Source organism: Limanda limanda, chromosome 1, assembly GCF_963576545.1.
Source record: "Limanda limanda chromosome 1, fLimLim1.1, whole genome shotgun sequence".
In the NCBI taxonomy this organism is placed as follows: Eukaryota; Metazoa; Chordata; class Actinopteri; order Pleuronectiformes; family Pleuronectidae; genus Limanda; species Limanda limanda.
The window spans coordinates 30291481-30307183 of record NC_083636.1 but is presented as its reverse complement, the minus strand read 5'-3'; the positions used below and the strand labels follow the sequence as shown (position 1 = coordinate 30307183).

Sequence of the window (15703 nt, the reverse complement as noted above, 5' to 3'; positions counted from 1 at the left end):
ATTATTATTAATATAATATTTTTTGTCCCACAGTTTCAACGTCTCTCTCACAGAAGTTAGTGGAATTATCATTGGAAAACAAACCATAACTTGACTTTAATTGCTGGAGGTAGTAGGGGGGGCGGTCTGCCGGAGTAGGCGGGGTAGCTGCCTGTGAGCCCTCACTCGGAGCAACACCGCCCCTGCTGGAGGGAGCGCTTGATATCCTCCACTCGGCCACACGGTTTACACTGATTCATGTCGGTGACAGCCACTCCTCTTAGCTCCGCTCGCGGGGTGCGGGCTCGAGCGGCAAAAGAAGCGGACCCCCGTTTGAGTGTGGTGGAATCGAGCTCTCGCACCGTGCCTCCTCCTGTCCATGCTGGTGCGAGTGTTTGAGGAGGAGACCCTCAGTGACTGTGGCTCGACTCCAGGTCTGTTCTCCTGCAACCTTCATATTTACACCGCGTAGCGTCGTGTAGCATGCTAGCTAGCTGCGGTAGCTAGCACCCAGCTGACAGTAGAGGTAGCAGCTGTGTGGGTCCGTTGTGTTATTATTTCCCGACAGGGTTGTACAGTCGCAACGTGTACACACCGGAGCTCACAGACACGCCTCACTGAGAGCTGCTGGCGAGTAGCTGGGCTGTTAGCTTAGCAAGGTAAACCTAATGTCAACTTAGCCACCGCGCAGGGAAGCTAAGCTAACTGGTGTTTGCACGTTTTCCCCCTTTTTATGTGTAAGAAACTGCGCAGTTTCCCTCCTTGCAGCTATTCTATAATATATCTGCACAATGAACACAACAGTTAGCTTCCATCTAACGTGTTGCAGTGTGTAGTGTGAGCTTCTCTAATGTCTGGAGAATCTTATTAAGAATAACAGTGCTCACACAGCGGTGGATGTGGCTGCTATTGGGAAAACACAGTGGCTAAAATGGGGGCTGCTAATTCCCGAGCCATGGACGTGTTGGTCAGATTCTCCCTCCAAGTTTAGCAAGGCCTCGGTGCTGGAGGGATGTTTGCACAAGTGCAGCTCGCTTTTGCATTATTCAGCCAGCAGCAGTAGCAGTGTGCACGTACGTGGAGGGGCTGCATGTGCAGAGTTCCTGCAGGAGGGAAGTTCTCAATCCCAGATCCTGACTCTGAACCAAAGTGACAACATGCATGCTGCCACATGGATGCTCCACTCATGATTCCACATCATCTGTACTCAGTAGCTGCACGAGTTGAGTTATCCATTAGAAGATGGACTGTCCAATAATCTGCAGCTCAATCTCTCAAAGTTTCATCATGTGTAAGGATTGGCTGGTTCTCTCCATCTCACCTTATAGCACATACGTTAGACCACACCATTAATCTCCTCCTCAAGAAAATCATCAGCAAACCAATTTAATTTCAACCTTAATCAGATCATTTCATCAGCATGTGGCCCAGATCATTGAGTTATTATTGCCTCCTCTTTTATCAGATCCAGGAAGAGGAGCCTGTTTGCATTCCTCTACAGGTGCAAGACAATGGAGGTGAAAATGGAGCAGCAGGACGAAGACCTCACATTCAGCAACACTGACACTAATAGTAAGATCATACACATCTCCATCGTGACCACAGGCCGTATATAGAGATGGAAGAGGCACCTCGACTTCCCCTAAATTAAACCGAAATATCCAAAAGCTGCAATCTGGCACATTGGGAGCCAGAGTCTGTACTGTAGCAATCGTGGGATGGAGCTAAGGAAGCGGGATCTGACTTAAACATATAATCGACCAATCACGAGTCTCAGCTGTCAGTTTCGCCTCATATTAGGGAGCATTCAAGTCGTATACAGTCTGTAATTGTGACAAAGAAAAATAATCAACCATTCATAACCCTAATGTAAACCACATGAATGAACTTGTGCACTAAGTACTAAATGCACTGAGCCGGTCTCGTGCTGTATCCAGCTTGAAATTGAGTGTGTAGGTAAATCAGCGAATTACTACGCTCTAGGGAACAAAAAAACAAAATTTTCTGGCTCCCTCTACATAGCACGTGGACATGTCAGATGGTTGAGAGGTTCTCCTGTCCAAGATACTGCTGTTCTGTGGGTCCTGAGCAGATCCGCCTGTGTTTTAATCCAGGAAGGGTACATGGTGGTGCTGGACACTCTCCAGGATATAGTTGGCTGCTGAATGAAACCCATTCTCAGGGTGGAACACAGTGTAGACCTAGCACTCGCCATGTATTTATATTTTTTTGCTATTCCATTAACCCTTCAATCTCTGTAGCCCAGTGGTAACCAACCTTTTCAAATCCAAGTTCACTTTATAATTCTAAATATAAGCAGAGATCTACCACGCTGAAATCTTCCCACAACCCAACTTCTGTTGACTGAATCAATTAATTTGTATTAACAAGGCTTTGATTGTTATCGCTAGACCGGAAGACACATGTTTTCATACCTTAGTGAAGTACATAACCGGACTCTAATTGGAGGAAATACAGTAGATATACCAGCAGCTCCGCTAACATGATGCCAGTGTGAAAAACTGCCGAAGGATCATGATCGACCTGCTGTTGGTTTCCTCTGCTGTAGCCTGTAATGATTATCAGCTTTTCTTTCCAATTTGTTACAGTGCCATAGACCTTCATTTCTTCATACTGCCATACTGTGGTGCCTTTACCCAGGATCTTTCGCAATCGATGAATTCCTCGTAAAGAAAGACTTGTTTTTCCTTTCAGGTAAACGCCCGGCTGAGGACATGGATGAGGAGCAGGCCTTCAAGCGATCACGCAACACAGATGAGATGGTGGAGCTGCGTGTGCTGCTCCAGAGCAAAGTAAACACCCATTCTGGTCATACAGTTTACCACAATAGTCGTTTAGTTGTACGGCTTTTTTCCTTTTTCTTCTCACTGATCAAAAGAGAATTCCTTTTTTTCTAAGAAAACGCCTCTTTTTCCTCACAGAATGCTGGTGCTGTCATCGGAAAGGGTGGAAAGAACATAAAAGCTCTACGCACAGACGTGAGTAACAGAAAGAAAGGCTGCTAACATTTCTGCAGCTGATGAGAACATTTTGTTTGCTGAGGCCCCCTTTTTGTTGCAGAAACATCTGTTCTATGTTAAAATGCTGTAATATTGAAATTGAAAACGATCCAAACTCAAATTCCAAATGATTCCAACCCCCTGTTCAAAGAATTCCCACAGACACAGTTCCAGATTTCCTGCCGGCAGGTTTTTAATCATTTGACATCAACAATTAATAGCACTGTTAGTTGATTAAAACAACTTGGCTCTTGCGGACAGACAGGTTCACCTTGTTAGACACATCTGACACATCTGTGGGGTTTTGTTTCCAGTCCTCCTGTGACTTTCAGCCTGATTCCAGTTCCCTTCCCAGTGTTGAAGCTATTTTTTACCTGGAAGTGACAACAGGTGCCTTAAAGCCCGAGTCTTTCTTTGCAGTGACGTAATTCTCTGTAATGCTCCAGACTTGTAAACGTAACTTGTCCAGGTCACACCTCCTGTTCTTCTTCACTCACCACAGTTTCAAATCTCTCACTTTCTCTTCACTGTTGGGACAAAGTAAAGGCGTGTTATTCATTGAAAATGTATTCCTTCTCCCCCTCTTCCCTTCTCCTTTACTTTTGATTTGTTTTTATTTTTGGCCACCTTCCTCCGTTGCCCATGTACCGGATCGACTTGCCCCTCCTGCGTTGCCCACCTTGACGTTGGCCCAACCTCCGCCCGCCCCTGAACGCCATGCCCGCCCACCTGACACTCCCGGGTTGGCCCCGCCCATATACCGTGCCCCTCCTTAAACGGGCGCCTTACTTGACATCTCGTGATTGAATGCCCCCGCCCAATGCCAACCTCCTCCACCACAACCACCTCCACCACCACCACCACCACCACCACCTCGGCCCATGCAGTACAATGCCAGTGTATCAGTCCCAGACAGCAGTGGCCCAGAGCGGTATGTCCCACCAGTTATTGCCTCACTGCCTGATTAGAACAGTGAAACACATGTCTTTGATAACCTGCCTTCTGTTTCATTTTAACATCTTTTACATACATGACAGTATACTCCCCATCCCCCAAACACCCCCCCCCCCCTTCCACTTGTAAGAGACGTGTATTGTTCCTTTTGATTTTTCTGTCCATTTTTAAGCATCTCCATTGAGTTGCACTCTTTGTCATTACAGTTTATTGTCCATGCAGAGAGCCACTACCCAGTAGATGGTTTTTTGTATGGTTATCAAACACAGCTGTCGGATGTTGATTTCCCTTGCTGTGATGTTTTTAATTTGACCATTTGAACTTGTGGAAAGCCAGACATCTTTTTTTTTTTCTCGCTCTGTCCTCTGTGGCTCACCTGGCCCCCCCTCCGCCCTCCCCTGACCTCTGAACCACCCACAACCCTCTCCTCCCCCCTCCACCTCTCCTCCCCCACTTTTTTCCAGCATCACTGTCCATAATCTCTGGAGCGAGCACTGGCTCCTGTCTAGAGGCTCCGTCCCCCCCCCCCTCTCTGTCAGTCATTAATGTCGTCACTTGATTTCATTGTGCTGCATCCCTTCTGTTAAACTTCTCTCCGGCCACATTCAGATCAGAGCTGCCTGCCAAACCTTTCATTCCCCTTCCTCACCCCCCACCCCCTGCTCTTGTCCTGTGCCACAGACTAGTTGGTAATCACTTACATTTCCCTTCCCCACCTCAGTTCCTCTGCTCTGTTACTCTTTTTCTACTGCCCACCCCCGTCTTCTCCTCACCCCAGCCCTAAGCCCTCTCCTTCCCACCTCTCCCTTCTCCCTCGAAACCCACCTGGTCACAATGAAGGTGTGCTGGTGGCGCTGTCATCCTGGGAGTTTATTGTTTCAGTTTGTCACGTTCCTTTTCTTCAACTTGCTGCTGGTGGGGGGAGTTATAGCTGTCTGTCTTTCTCCCTGTCTCCCTTTCTCTCTCAGTCTCTCTCTCTCTCTCTCTCACCCCTTCCCCTAAAGTTTTTGTGGCCAGTTTCACATTAATTTGAGCCCTTCTAAAGCAGCCCACCTTCCCGAGGACTTTCTTATATCCTGTCTAGACCTGGTATTGACATCCATCTCAGATAATCCGATCACAAGTGGACTGCTCTAAGTAGAGATGTGAAAGTACCCAATATGTATCTAATACCACATTTGGAGGTGGTGTGGGATTACATACATGCTGCTCGAGTGAGTTTACGAGTGATTAATAAATTCCAGTTGGGAAACGCTGCTGTCCCTTCAGGGCTGCAGTGTGGATGGGCAAAAACTGAGACTTTCAGAAAAGACGACACAGTCACACACATTCGCTCCCTCGGCTCAGAAAAGGGTGTGGGCCATAGAAGCAAATTTTTGTTAAGTTAATATGGAATGGAAAAAAACAATTTAATACAAAATGTTTCCCTTGTGGCCTTCTCCCTAATTACTTAATTGTATTTCCTGCATTATTGTACCTGCCTGCTTACTTAAACTACCACCTCTGTGGCTTATAGACACTGCTAGTTATGGTCATATTAGTGTCTATGTTGCAGTTTAACCACTTGAAAGCATAAAGTGGACATGTCTTAAGCTCAAGCTAACAAGTTCAATTTAGTCTCTCCATCTCTCTGGCAGACATGATGGACCCATTTGTCATAGATGGACTAAAAACAGCATTATTTGTCTTTGGTGCCCAGAAGTGACGTTTATTTACATGTAGAGCGAGGAAGTGAGATCTGATCAGGTGTGGTCACAGGCGACACATGTGGAGACACACTCGAATCCCAGAGCTGTCCACTTGTGATCTACCAGGACTGAACAGGCTCTTACTTTTAAATAAATGGTAAAGTGAGTCAGCATCTTTCTGTTCAGCGTTGGGGGGGAAGTTGTAATTGTGTGTAGTACACCGCAGTCCAAATTTTCTTTTTTGGTTGGAAATCTTTTGAAATACTCTGTACCTGTTTGCTGGATTGCCTCTCATGGTTTTTCCCCCCAGTTTTTTCTGTGTTCTACTTTTTGTCCCCCTTATAATGCCGTGCTTCCTTTTTGGGCCAAATGGTTCCTGACAGGATTCTGAGTGTGAACGCCAGCATCGACACTATTGGAGATATTCTGCTGAAAATCATACCAACTCTAGAGGAGGTGAGCCACTGTGTTAATTTGCGTGTTGCTAATTTTACAAGAGGAAAGTCAGGGATGATTGAATACGTTGTATTTTTGAAATATTTAGCCTTTTGGAACAATATAATACAAACGGAAAACAATAGAAAAATGGTTTAAAAAAATGCAGGATTGGAACTTGACTTTATCTAGCTACCCTGTAGATTTTCTTTAAACATTTGGACATGTGGTTTTTGGCCTCTTGCTATGTCACTGATCAACATCTTGTGCCAATAATGAAAAAAAAAATCATAACAATAACAGCAAATGCAGGGAAAAAGAAGCCTGGACAAGGTGAGCAGTGAATTCAAAAAAAGCTATTCAAATGATTAGCTTCTTCAGGATAAATATTGAATGTAAATATGACTTTTATTTACAATAACATTCCAAAAGGCACTTTCAATTTTAGACCTGAAAATGGAGCTGAAACACCTGAACTCAACTGGTATGGTTTAGTTTCAGCTAAATTTGACCAGAGGCTGATAGCTATATATATAGGCTATTTATGTTTTCATTTAATTTATTACCGATTTTTAGTGCTGCACAATTTTATGAGAAAATCTACAAAATAAAATGCATTTGAATTAGCATTTCCAATCATCACTGTTATTAGGAGTTGGTTCATTGGAATAAACTGCTGGTGGTGCTAATTTTCACCATGGGTGCCAATAGACCATTATCACAGCCTGTTCAGTATTCCACATAGATCTTAAGTTTCCATCTCTTTACTGGAAGCCTAAGTGAATGTCACACAGTCCATGTACGAATGTCATTTAGAGATGTACTACGTTGTGTTTCTGTAGTACCAACATTACAGCGGGATTGACTTTGACTGTGAGCTTCGCCTGCTGATCCATCAGAGCTTGGCAGGGGGCATCATTGGGGTGAAAGGTGCCAAGATAAAGGAGCTGAGAGAGGTAGGACACAGCCCTGGGCTGCACATTTATTAGAAACATAATTGTTACTTGTCATCACTTAATGGCCACCACAGACAAAATCCAACACTGGAGAGGGTGTTATTTTTAACCACTGATTTAATTAGCAGTTGTAGTAATGTCATGTATGTGGGATTTTTGCTGGTGTCATCAGCTACTTCTGTAGCAAAATAATCAAAAGTGGCTCTTAACTCATGGGGTTTCTCTGCACCAGAACACCCAGACCACCATCAAGTTGTTCCAGGAATGCTGTCCACACTCCACTGACAGGGTCGTCTTGGTCGGAGGAAAACCAGAACGCGTCATTGAATGTATAAAAGTTATCCTGGAGCTGGTGTCAGAGGTGAGTTCACAGCCGGGAGATCTGCTGAAAGCATAAACATACTTAATACACTCATGTGTCTCATGCCATGTAGATGTAATAATAATCACCTGAAGCTGAAATCCATCACGGAGAAGTGAAAGGTTCATAGGATTATAGTTTTGTGTGCTTCATAACTTGTTTCAACAATTCTTTCAGAGCTGGAGAGTCTTTTACAATCTCCTCCTATTATGTCCTCTGTCTTCTCTTCGCAGGCTCCAATCAAAGGTCGTGCTCAACCTTATGACCCTAATTTCTATGACGAGACGTACGATTATGGAGGTTTCACCATGTTATTTGAGGAAAGAGGCAGACGACCCATTGGTGGGTTCCCTATTCGCGTGCGTGGAGGCTTTGAGCGAATGCCCCCCGTTCGTGGCAGCAGACCCTTGCCTCCCTCCAGAAGGGACTACGACGACATGAGCCCTCGTCGGGGTCCTCCTCCACCTCTGAGCCGAGGGGGACGAGGCGGCAGCCGAGCTCGTAACCTGCCTCTCCCCCCGCCTCCACCACCAAGAGGAGGGTGAGGAAGTTCCCCATTTCCTTGTTATTGCTTTAAAACCTGCTTGATCTGTTTAAAACAAACTGGCGTGTTTGATTTGGTTCTTTTTGGGTGTTTTCATTAAAACTTGTAAGTGGACTAAGGAGACCGAGACCACCTGTGATTTTAGTGTAAATTCAAAAGCTTATTTTCAAATGGACCCACGTAGTGATGAGGATGCTGAATGACATTCACCAAAACTGAAAAATACAATAAGTTACAATTTAAGTCCATATAACCAATGAACATGAAATTGACCGGAGCTAAAAAGGCTACACACTGTGTTGTACCTTTCTTTGGTCCAGATCAAATCAACCATACTGCAGTGTGAGCAATCAATTTACTTTCCTTGTGTGTCATTGTTTACAGGGGAGACAGGTTTTCACATGGCAGCTACCACAGCAGCATGGACGACAGACCAACGTGAGTGTGATTCCCGACATTGCAAATTATTATATATAAGCTCTCTTATAAGTCCCAGATAAATAGAGGCCTGACAATGATAAAGGTCGGGTTATGTTTCAGGCAATTACTTGTAGCCTACAAGAGTAGTATACATTCAGTACAACATATATATAAGAACAGGATGCTCAGATACACAGCCCCAAAAGTAGGTAAAACCTTTTGTGTTTGTCATGTCATGACAACCCACTTCCCAAAAATATTGTTAAAGGTCTCATATTGTACAAAGGGAGGTTTGTCCGTCTTTTTAGATTTGAATACTCTTTAGGGGAAGTGAGTTGACATAACATGGCGATGAGTAAGACCTTATAGGGGATATTATAGTGAAGTAAATAATGAGGAAGATTTAAGTGTGTCTGACTTGATTAATAGAGGGAATTTAGAATTAAGGCCCCTTGATAATGCAAGCTTGTCCTTAATAAGGGACAGCCTCACTCTGCCACTGAGGTAAATATTTGAGCATTTATATTAATCTCCCAAAATATAGCAAATGAAAGCTGCTCGGTAGCAGACTGTCAACCCACCAGCCCTGATTCAGAGTCTGATCACAGGTCATCTGTAGAGTCTGCATGTCCTTTCACACTTGCAGCTTTCTAAATACCAATGTAACAGCGGTGACCTGCTGGATGCTGTGCTGTTGAGTGTCCTCTAGAGAGGATAAACCATACTGATGCAAACCTCTTTTTGTTTGTAGCGACAGGAGAAGCCGAGGAGACCGTTACGACAGCATGGTGAGTGCCGTCTGTTTACAGGTGCTGATGTAACCCTAAGCTCTACTGTGTGGTTGTAGCTTCTTAGCGGTGTAGTGGTTGTTTGTGAATTATGTTTCAGATGAGGTGACTCGAATTTCCTTTTTTTCTGAGTGTAGTACAAGTACAGAGGCACGGACACGGCGCTGCTTTTTTCACTGTGTATGCACACTGATCTAGGCCTGTTGTTGCCTGGCAACAGTTGTCTCCTTGGTTACCGCAGAGCAGCTGAGTACGTAGTCCAGAGATCCACCAGGCTAGCAAATGAACTTGAGCTGAAACCAAAGCAATTCCTGCACAAACTGTTCCAATAGGAAGGCAAAGAATACATTTAATCAGATAAACAGTGACGGGTGTCATTGAATTCCTTAGATTTAAGGACAAATGTGGCGGTTTGCAGTGATACAGCATAAACATCAGACATGTGTTTTCACTCATAAAGACCACTCTGACTTCGCTTATAAAAATGCTAATGAATTTCAGCAGCGAGAGCCTCAAGAGATGAAGAATTACTTTAACCGCCTAAGAAGATAATAAAAGAAGTATATCACTTTTCTCTTATGCAACTAAAAGCTTCTTAAATCAACATCTGGCTTAAAGCATATGGAAATCGTATCAGTTAACGCAAAACATTTATCAGTAATGATGATAACTTTAAGGGGGCTGACCTTGTTCTAATTCTAACTTATAAAGGAATGTATTCCAGCATGACTTTATGGGGTTAATGCAGAATATTACTGGGCATTTAAATGCCCCAAATATGGCCAATTAATTCTTCGGTAAAATTAGGACCAAAGTCATATCCCAGATTGTTGAAAGCACCAGCACTAAATAAGTTGCAATATTTTGACCCAGTTTTCAAATTGGATGCCTTTGACTGTTTTAATGTAAAACCAGTGCGATGACGTGCACTGCGGTCCAAAAGTCTGAGACCACTTTACTCTGTAGTTTTTAAAATGTCAAACCATTTTGTAATTTTAACTGTCAGCCTTTTATCTTTCACGTAATATATTCTATAATCTTATCATCTTCGTGGAATCTGAATCACACCTCCTGCTGTTCTCCTCAGGCCCCTTTTTTCAGAGTAACCAGAAGTCCGAGGGCAGGGTGAACTCCCGGGTCTTCTCAGTATTCAACAGAAATACTTTGTGGGATGAAACAGTCAAATAGAAAACTTAGACTCACAGCAGCAGCTATCAAAAGAAGAAAAAAATGCAGTTCTTACTGCCGATGCCCGGAGGCAGCACAAGTGTCAGAATGGCTTGATGTATTCATTCGCTTGCCTTTTAGATGGCTCACATCAACATGTCTACAGCTGCATCAGAACTCACTAGTTTTTGCTGAGGCCTGGGACACACTGCCTGCGTCACATGTGCGTGGTGCTCCAGGAATGTCTGTGGGTACGTCCTGGTCAGAGCAGCCACACAGCCTGCATGAGACACGTGTGGGAGACGCGGCTCACGCCTTGCTGCTGCTGCGGCGTGTCTTCCAGTGTTTAGAGGTTTGAATCACGTGACTGCTTTCTGGTTGCAACGCTTTACTCTTCAGACTGCTGATCAAAAAGGGTTGATTATTATTATTGATTACCATTATTAAAAGCAAACTTTGTGTAAAGAGACAGGGCTGTTTTACCAAATCCAGAAAGACACACAAAAATCCCACTCCCCGGGATGCTCCCGAAGTCACTTGATATGGTTTCAGTTTTTCACATTTTTAAACCCAATAATGCACTTTTCAGATAAAGTGGGACGTCTGAAACACGAATGTCGCTGATAAATGTGCCGCGACTGCTTAATGCTTTGTGATCGGAACTGACTCAGATCCTCGTGGAGCATTTCCAGCACCTTTCTGAATCTGTGCCTTTACTAAATCAGGCTGTTGTGGATACAAGAGTGAATCCTAACATGAAAAGACAGATTGTTGTTATATTGTCGAATGGATACAGAGTTTTTTTTAGTAGGCAGACAGCTTTAAAATGTTATTATAGCATGCTGTCATTATTGTGATACTAAAACAATTGTTTTGTTTCCATCTTTCTTCTTTTTTTTTTTTATATCCCTAATTGATCCTGAACTGCAGAGTGGAGGCGGATATGGTGAGATTACATATTTCTTTAAATCCTGCACAAATCTATTCATCAATTAGGTAGTGTTTTGTCAATATAGGTTTTCTTTACATATCTTTGGTCACATCCTTTTCAGATATGGCATGTGGTGGCACATTTGACACAGTGCACTGCATAACAAGTTAAAATATAACTTTTTAGATTACAGAGACAGTTTTCCTCATTCATCTTTGGACTACTGTATTTAACAATATGTGCACGCAATGTATTGATGATTAGAACAGGAAATCCATTGTATGTTTCCCTTGTCTAAATATGTTCTGGATAATTTAGTTGAAATGAGATTTTAATATTTAATTCAAGAATTAATGGAGATATTGCTGCTGTTTAAAACCTGTGTGGTTGCTCACTCATTTAAATGTTTTGTAATAGATGCGGCTGCAAGTTTTTACACGTCTTATCATGTCTCCTTGGAATTACATTGGCGAATAAGTATTACTAGAGAAAAACATGCACTTTAAGAGCAAATGGAGGGGAAAAGTTTATCTTGAAGAGTTCTGTCTGTATTTCTTGTTTATTATGCCACTATCTCCTGTCTTTGTCCCACTGGTGTATTTTCAATGTCTTCAAAGACAACAATTCTCCCTGGGAGCACTTTCAGTCTGGTGAGTGGGGATGGATCGTCACTGTCCCGCTGTCTTCTTTCCTAACCCAAAAGGGTTGTTTCATGTTGTTGCACAATTTATTTAAAGACAAAATCACCCTAAATGGGCTCCCTCTCCTCACAGGTGGCAGAGGGTCATACAGTGATATTGGAGGCCCGGTCATAACGACACAAGTCACCATCCCAAAAGATGTAAGTGAAAAGGCATCAGTGTACAAGTCAAACACATGACTTTGACTGTAAAGGAACGACATGAAGACATCTCACCCCTAAAACCGTTTGTGTGCTTGTTGTGCAGCTGGCTGGCTCTATCATTGGAAAGGGCGGCCAGAGGATCAAGCAGATCCGCCATGAGTCTGGGGCATCCATCAAGATTGATGAACCACTAGAGGGCTCTGAGGACCGCATCATCACCATCACAGGAACACAGGACCAGATCCAGAATGCCCAGTACCTGCTGCAGAACAGGCATGTGTATCTGTGATTAAACCCCTCCTCCAAAAACTCTTAACCATCTCACTGCAGCAGAGTGGCCTCCTCTGACGACCCGTCTGGGAGGAAACAGTTTATTCTGATTTAACTTTGACTTTACTGAACCCAAATGTGAATTTGTCTTACAGCCAAAGGAAAGGCAGCTCAGACATGAAAGCAGATAGAACATGAAATAAGTTCCAGCGTTGATTCAGGATTGATTGTACTAAACACTATACTGATGCCACCATCACATCAGCTTCTTTAGATCAAAATCAGCTCTAAAAGTGAACACCAGCCTGTAATTCTGTCCAGAGCTGAAATACCCGGTCAGTTAATTGATTAGACTGTCGACATAAAACTAATCTGATTTAAATTAGATAATCTATTACTCATTTTTAAGATGAGATAAGATGCAATGCTGGGGAAATTCTTTAATTACAGCCACAGTCAGAACGAGGTAGACAAGAGAACATGTGAAAATGTAATCAAATACAAATAAAGTGAACATATCACACACACCTTTCAATGCAGATGGTAATTTTATGTATTATATCATATATTATTGTAGGAGATATTCTTTTTTTTCTATCACGGGAAACAGACATATGCTTTATGGTTTTAGCTTTACAAATATAAAGACTTTCAAGATAAAATCACTTTGATTTCTACTTTTAGGTTTAGAAAACAAAAAAATGTTGCCTTGAGCTCTAGAAAATCATGTACGACCTTTTTTAAATTATTATTATTTTGTGAAATTAAAATTTGTCAAACAATCAATTGATAAAATAAGGAACAGATTAATTGATAATGAAAACAATAATGAGTTGCCTCTCTAATAAGTTAAACTGCCTCAGATGAATGTAGAACTTTTCTTTATTCTGCCAGACTGTGTTAAGCTTCTGTTTCTTACACCAGTCTTGTATCTTGAAGAGTTTTCAGTCCACGCGTCTCTTTTCCCCAGTCACCAAGTGGCTAAGCTCGTCTCTGCACTCACATTGCTTCTCGCAGGCAGAATTTATTTTCAGCCTTGACCTTGGCATACTTTTTTTTTTTTTTTAACTTACAATTGTGCTCCACATGAAAAATGACTTACAGTTTGTAGCATCGAGCGTTATCAGCCCCCAGACCCGTGTCGTGTTCCTGGTAAAATAAATATCCTTAATGTTCTTAACCTTTTTATTTGTCTCTTGTTTCAGCGTGAGGCAGTACTCTGGTCGGTTCTTCTAGAAAGAAGGAAGTGAAGAAGAAGAGTGAAGCCATGCTGCTGTACGGTTTGCTCCTTCTATTCAGAGCCTACTTTCCTCTGCTTTGGGTAGAAGCGCCTCCTCCCCTCCTCCCCTCACTACCACACACTACGCCACCTATCTGTGCATTGGAAACCTTATTTAGAGGAGTTTTGAAAAATCTCAAAGCTGTCAAACAGCGAACAAAAGGTCAACAACGTATTTCTGTGCTGGTGTAATTCTTTTTTTGGGAGACTGTTGTGCTGTCATTGGAGTAAACTCATATGTATGATAACTTTCGGTGTTGTGAGCCGCCCCCTGGCCCTTATCTCCCTCATTTCAGTACAGCATGCGGAATGTAATCTTTTTTGTAAGGAACACTGTGTGATTTTAGGTTGTTCCCTTTTCTTTTCTCAAATGTTGAAGCACCCTCTCCAAGTGAAGATGCATGTTCTCAAGAATGGGTAAAGAACCATTTAAATAATCTTTGATTTTTACACAACCCCCTTTTTCACTTTAAAATGAAGTACTTTTTGTAAAATGGGCTTTAAAGGAAATGTTTGACATTTTAGGAAATGTGCTTATTCTCTGGGGCAGGTTTTACAAAGATAAAATGTGTTCCTCTGGATGCTACAGTCATCCATTTCACAAAGCTGTGCCTGCACAGAGGTTTCCGAAAACCTGTATCGCTTGTTAACTACATAATTTAATAAACATGGCAGGTTAGCTGGGTTGAGATCTGGCAACTGCCTAACATGTTCCACATGATTCACATCATTTTCATAAACATTCACTGATCCTTGTTGCCTTATGGACGTGTACATTCTCATCATGTTTTTCTGCTCATTGTTCATCTTTTCCATCACATTTATATTTTCAAAAAATCACTTCAATCAATTATCAAAACTAGTACTGGTCGATTACTGGGTGATCAGAGAAGTAATTAGTCCCAATTGCTCGAATTTATTCATTCAGTGTGACTAGTCTTTCTGAGTTTACCATTATCTCTATGTAAATATAAATGTGTTCAGAAAAATATGCTTGCTGAAAATCTTTGGATTTTGACCCCCCCCCCCCCCACACACACACTATTTTAGTAATCCATTGATAGTTGTGTTTACATTAATGATGACACTGCAAATAAGAGCTGCTAATAATGTATCTTGTATTTAATTACCATATTGTAGACTTTAAAAAAAGGCTTAAGTTGTAGCTCTGTTTAACTTCTCACTAAATCAGGCCCATTTTTATAAAGGTTATTCATCTGTTAGTATAAATAAAGACTATTACTGTGTAAATCATTTAGTTATAATTAAAATTAATCCCATGGGTTGAATGGCTCGAATGAAAATTTATAATGTGGCTACTTTTATGATGACTGGGCATTTTCAAGGCTCTGATTTACATGTTAATCATAAAACAAAAAAACTAATTTTCACTTATACAACTTTAGTTTTGTATGGATTATGTGTTTAACTGGTGAGGTACTGAGGTTTGAACTGTGTCTTGGACAAAGCCAGTGCAGTATTTCCCCATTGTTTCCAGTCTCTATGAGAACTAAACCTTTCTGCCAAAAAACAAATAAACATCTTTCCCTAAATGTCAAACCTTTACTCTAAGTTGGTGTAAATGTGCTAGTGTGATACAGCGAAAAGGTTTTTTAAAAGGTTTTTTTGCTTTTTATTTGAAAGACAAGGAGCTGTATAAAGTGTGTTTGTGTATATATATTTACATAGAAACTGATAATTTCATGAGTGCTTAGACAACTTTCTACTTTCATGGAAGGACATGGAGATTTCTTTTTTCTTTTACTCTTTATTATTTGCTTTATTTTCTACCGCTCTCCTGGATGGACTCACTGTAATGCAACCTTAACATCTGACCAGTTGGATCCGCTAATTCTTTACCTGACTCTTTTTAATTTGTAATCTGTTTCTTTTTTTGTAATGTTTTTTGAAGGGATCTATTGAGACACAGTTGGGTGTGAGGGTCTTACAGCTTTATGAGTCGATGAGTGGCGCTTTTTTTTTTCGTGTGTGTGCGTGATCATATCTATTCCTGTGTCTGATATCTGTACCTGCAGGTGTTGAGTAAATAAAGTCTGTGTTACACTT

General features: G+C 41.9%; 1 protein-coding gene across 1 annotated transcript; it reads left to right on the top strand.

Annotated features, from left to right (window-relative positions):
• Window positions 1–360: 360 nt before the first annotated feature.
• On the top strand, window positions 361–14350 carry hnrpkl (heterogeneous nuclear ribonucleoprotein K, like). The gene is made up of 15 exons (XM_061076689.1): window positions 361–413; window positions 1445–1551; window positions 2695–2792; window positions 2922–2978; window positions 3887–3930; window positions 6025–6097; window positions 6919–7032; window positions 7265–7393; window positions 7627–7934; window positions 8322–8375; window positions 9109–9145; window positions 11243–11258; window positions 12017–12084; window positions 12191–12360; window positions 13563–14350. The coding sequence occupies exons 2-15, from the start codon at window positions 1491–1493 to the stop codon at window positions 13591–13593; spliced, it is 1260 nt and encodes a 419-aa protein (XP_060932672.1). The 5' UTR covers window positions 361–413; window positions 1445–1490; the 3' UTR covers window positions 13594–14350.
• The last annotated feature ends 1353 nt before the right edge of the window (window positions 14351–15703 follow it).

Bases quoted from the DNA above. Each gene is read 5' to 3' on its own strand.
- hnrpkl (XM_061076689.1), top strand. From the start codon at position 1,491: ATGGAGGTGAAAATGGAGCAGCAGGACGAAGACCTCACATTCAGCAAC. The intron at 3,931-6,024 runs GTATGTCCCACC...GGTTCCTGACAG, and splicing joins GACAGCAGTGGCCCAGAGCG to GATTCTGAGTGTGAACGCCA. The intron at 7,935-8,321 runs GTGAGGAAGTTC...CATTGTTTACAG, and splicing joins CCTCCACCACCAAGAGGAGG to GGGAGACAGGTTTTCACATG.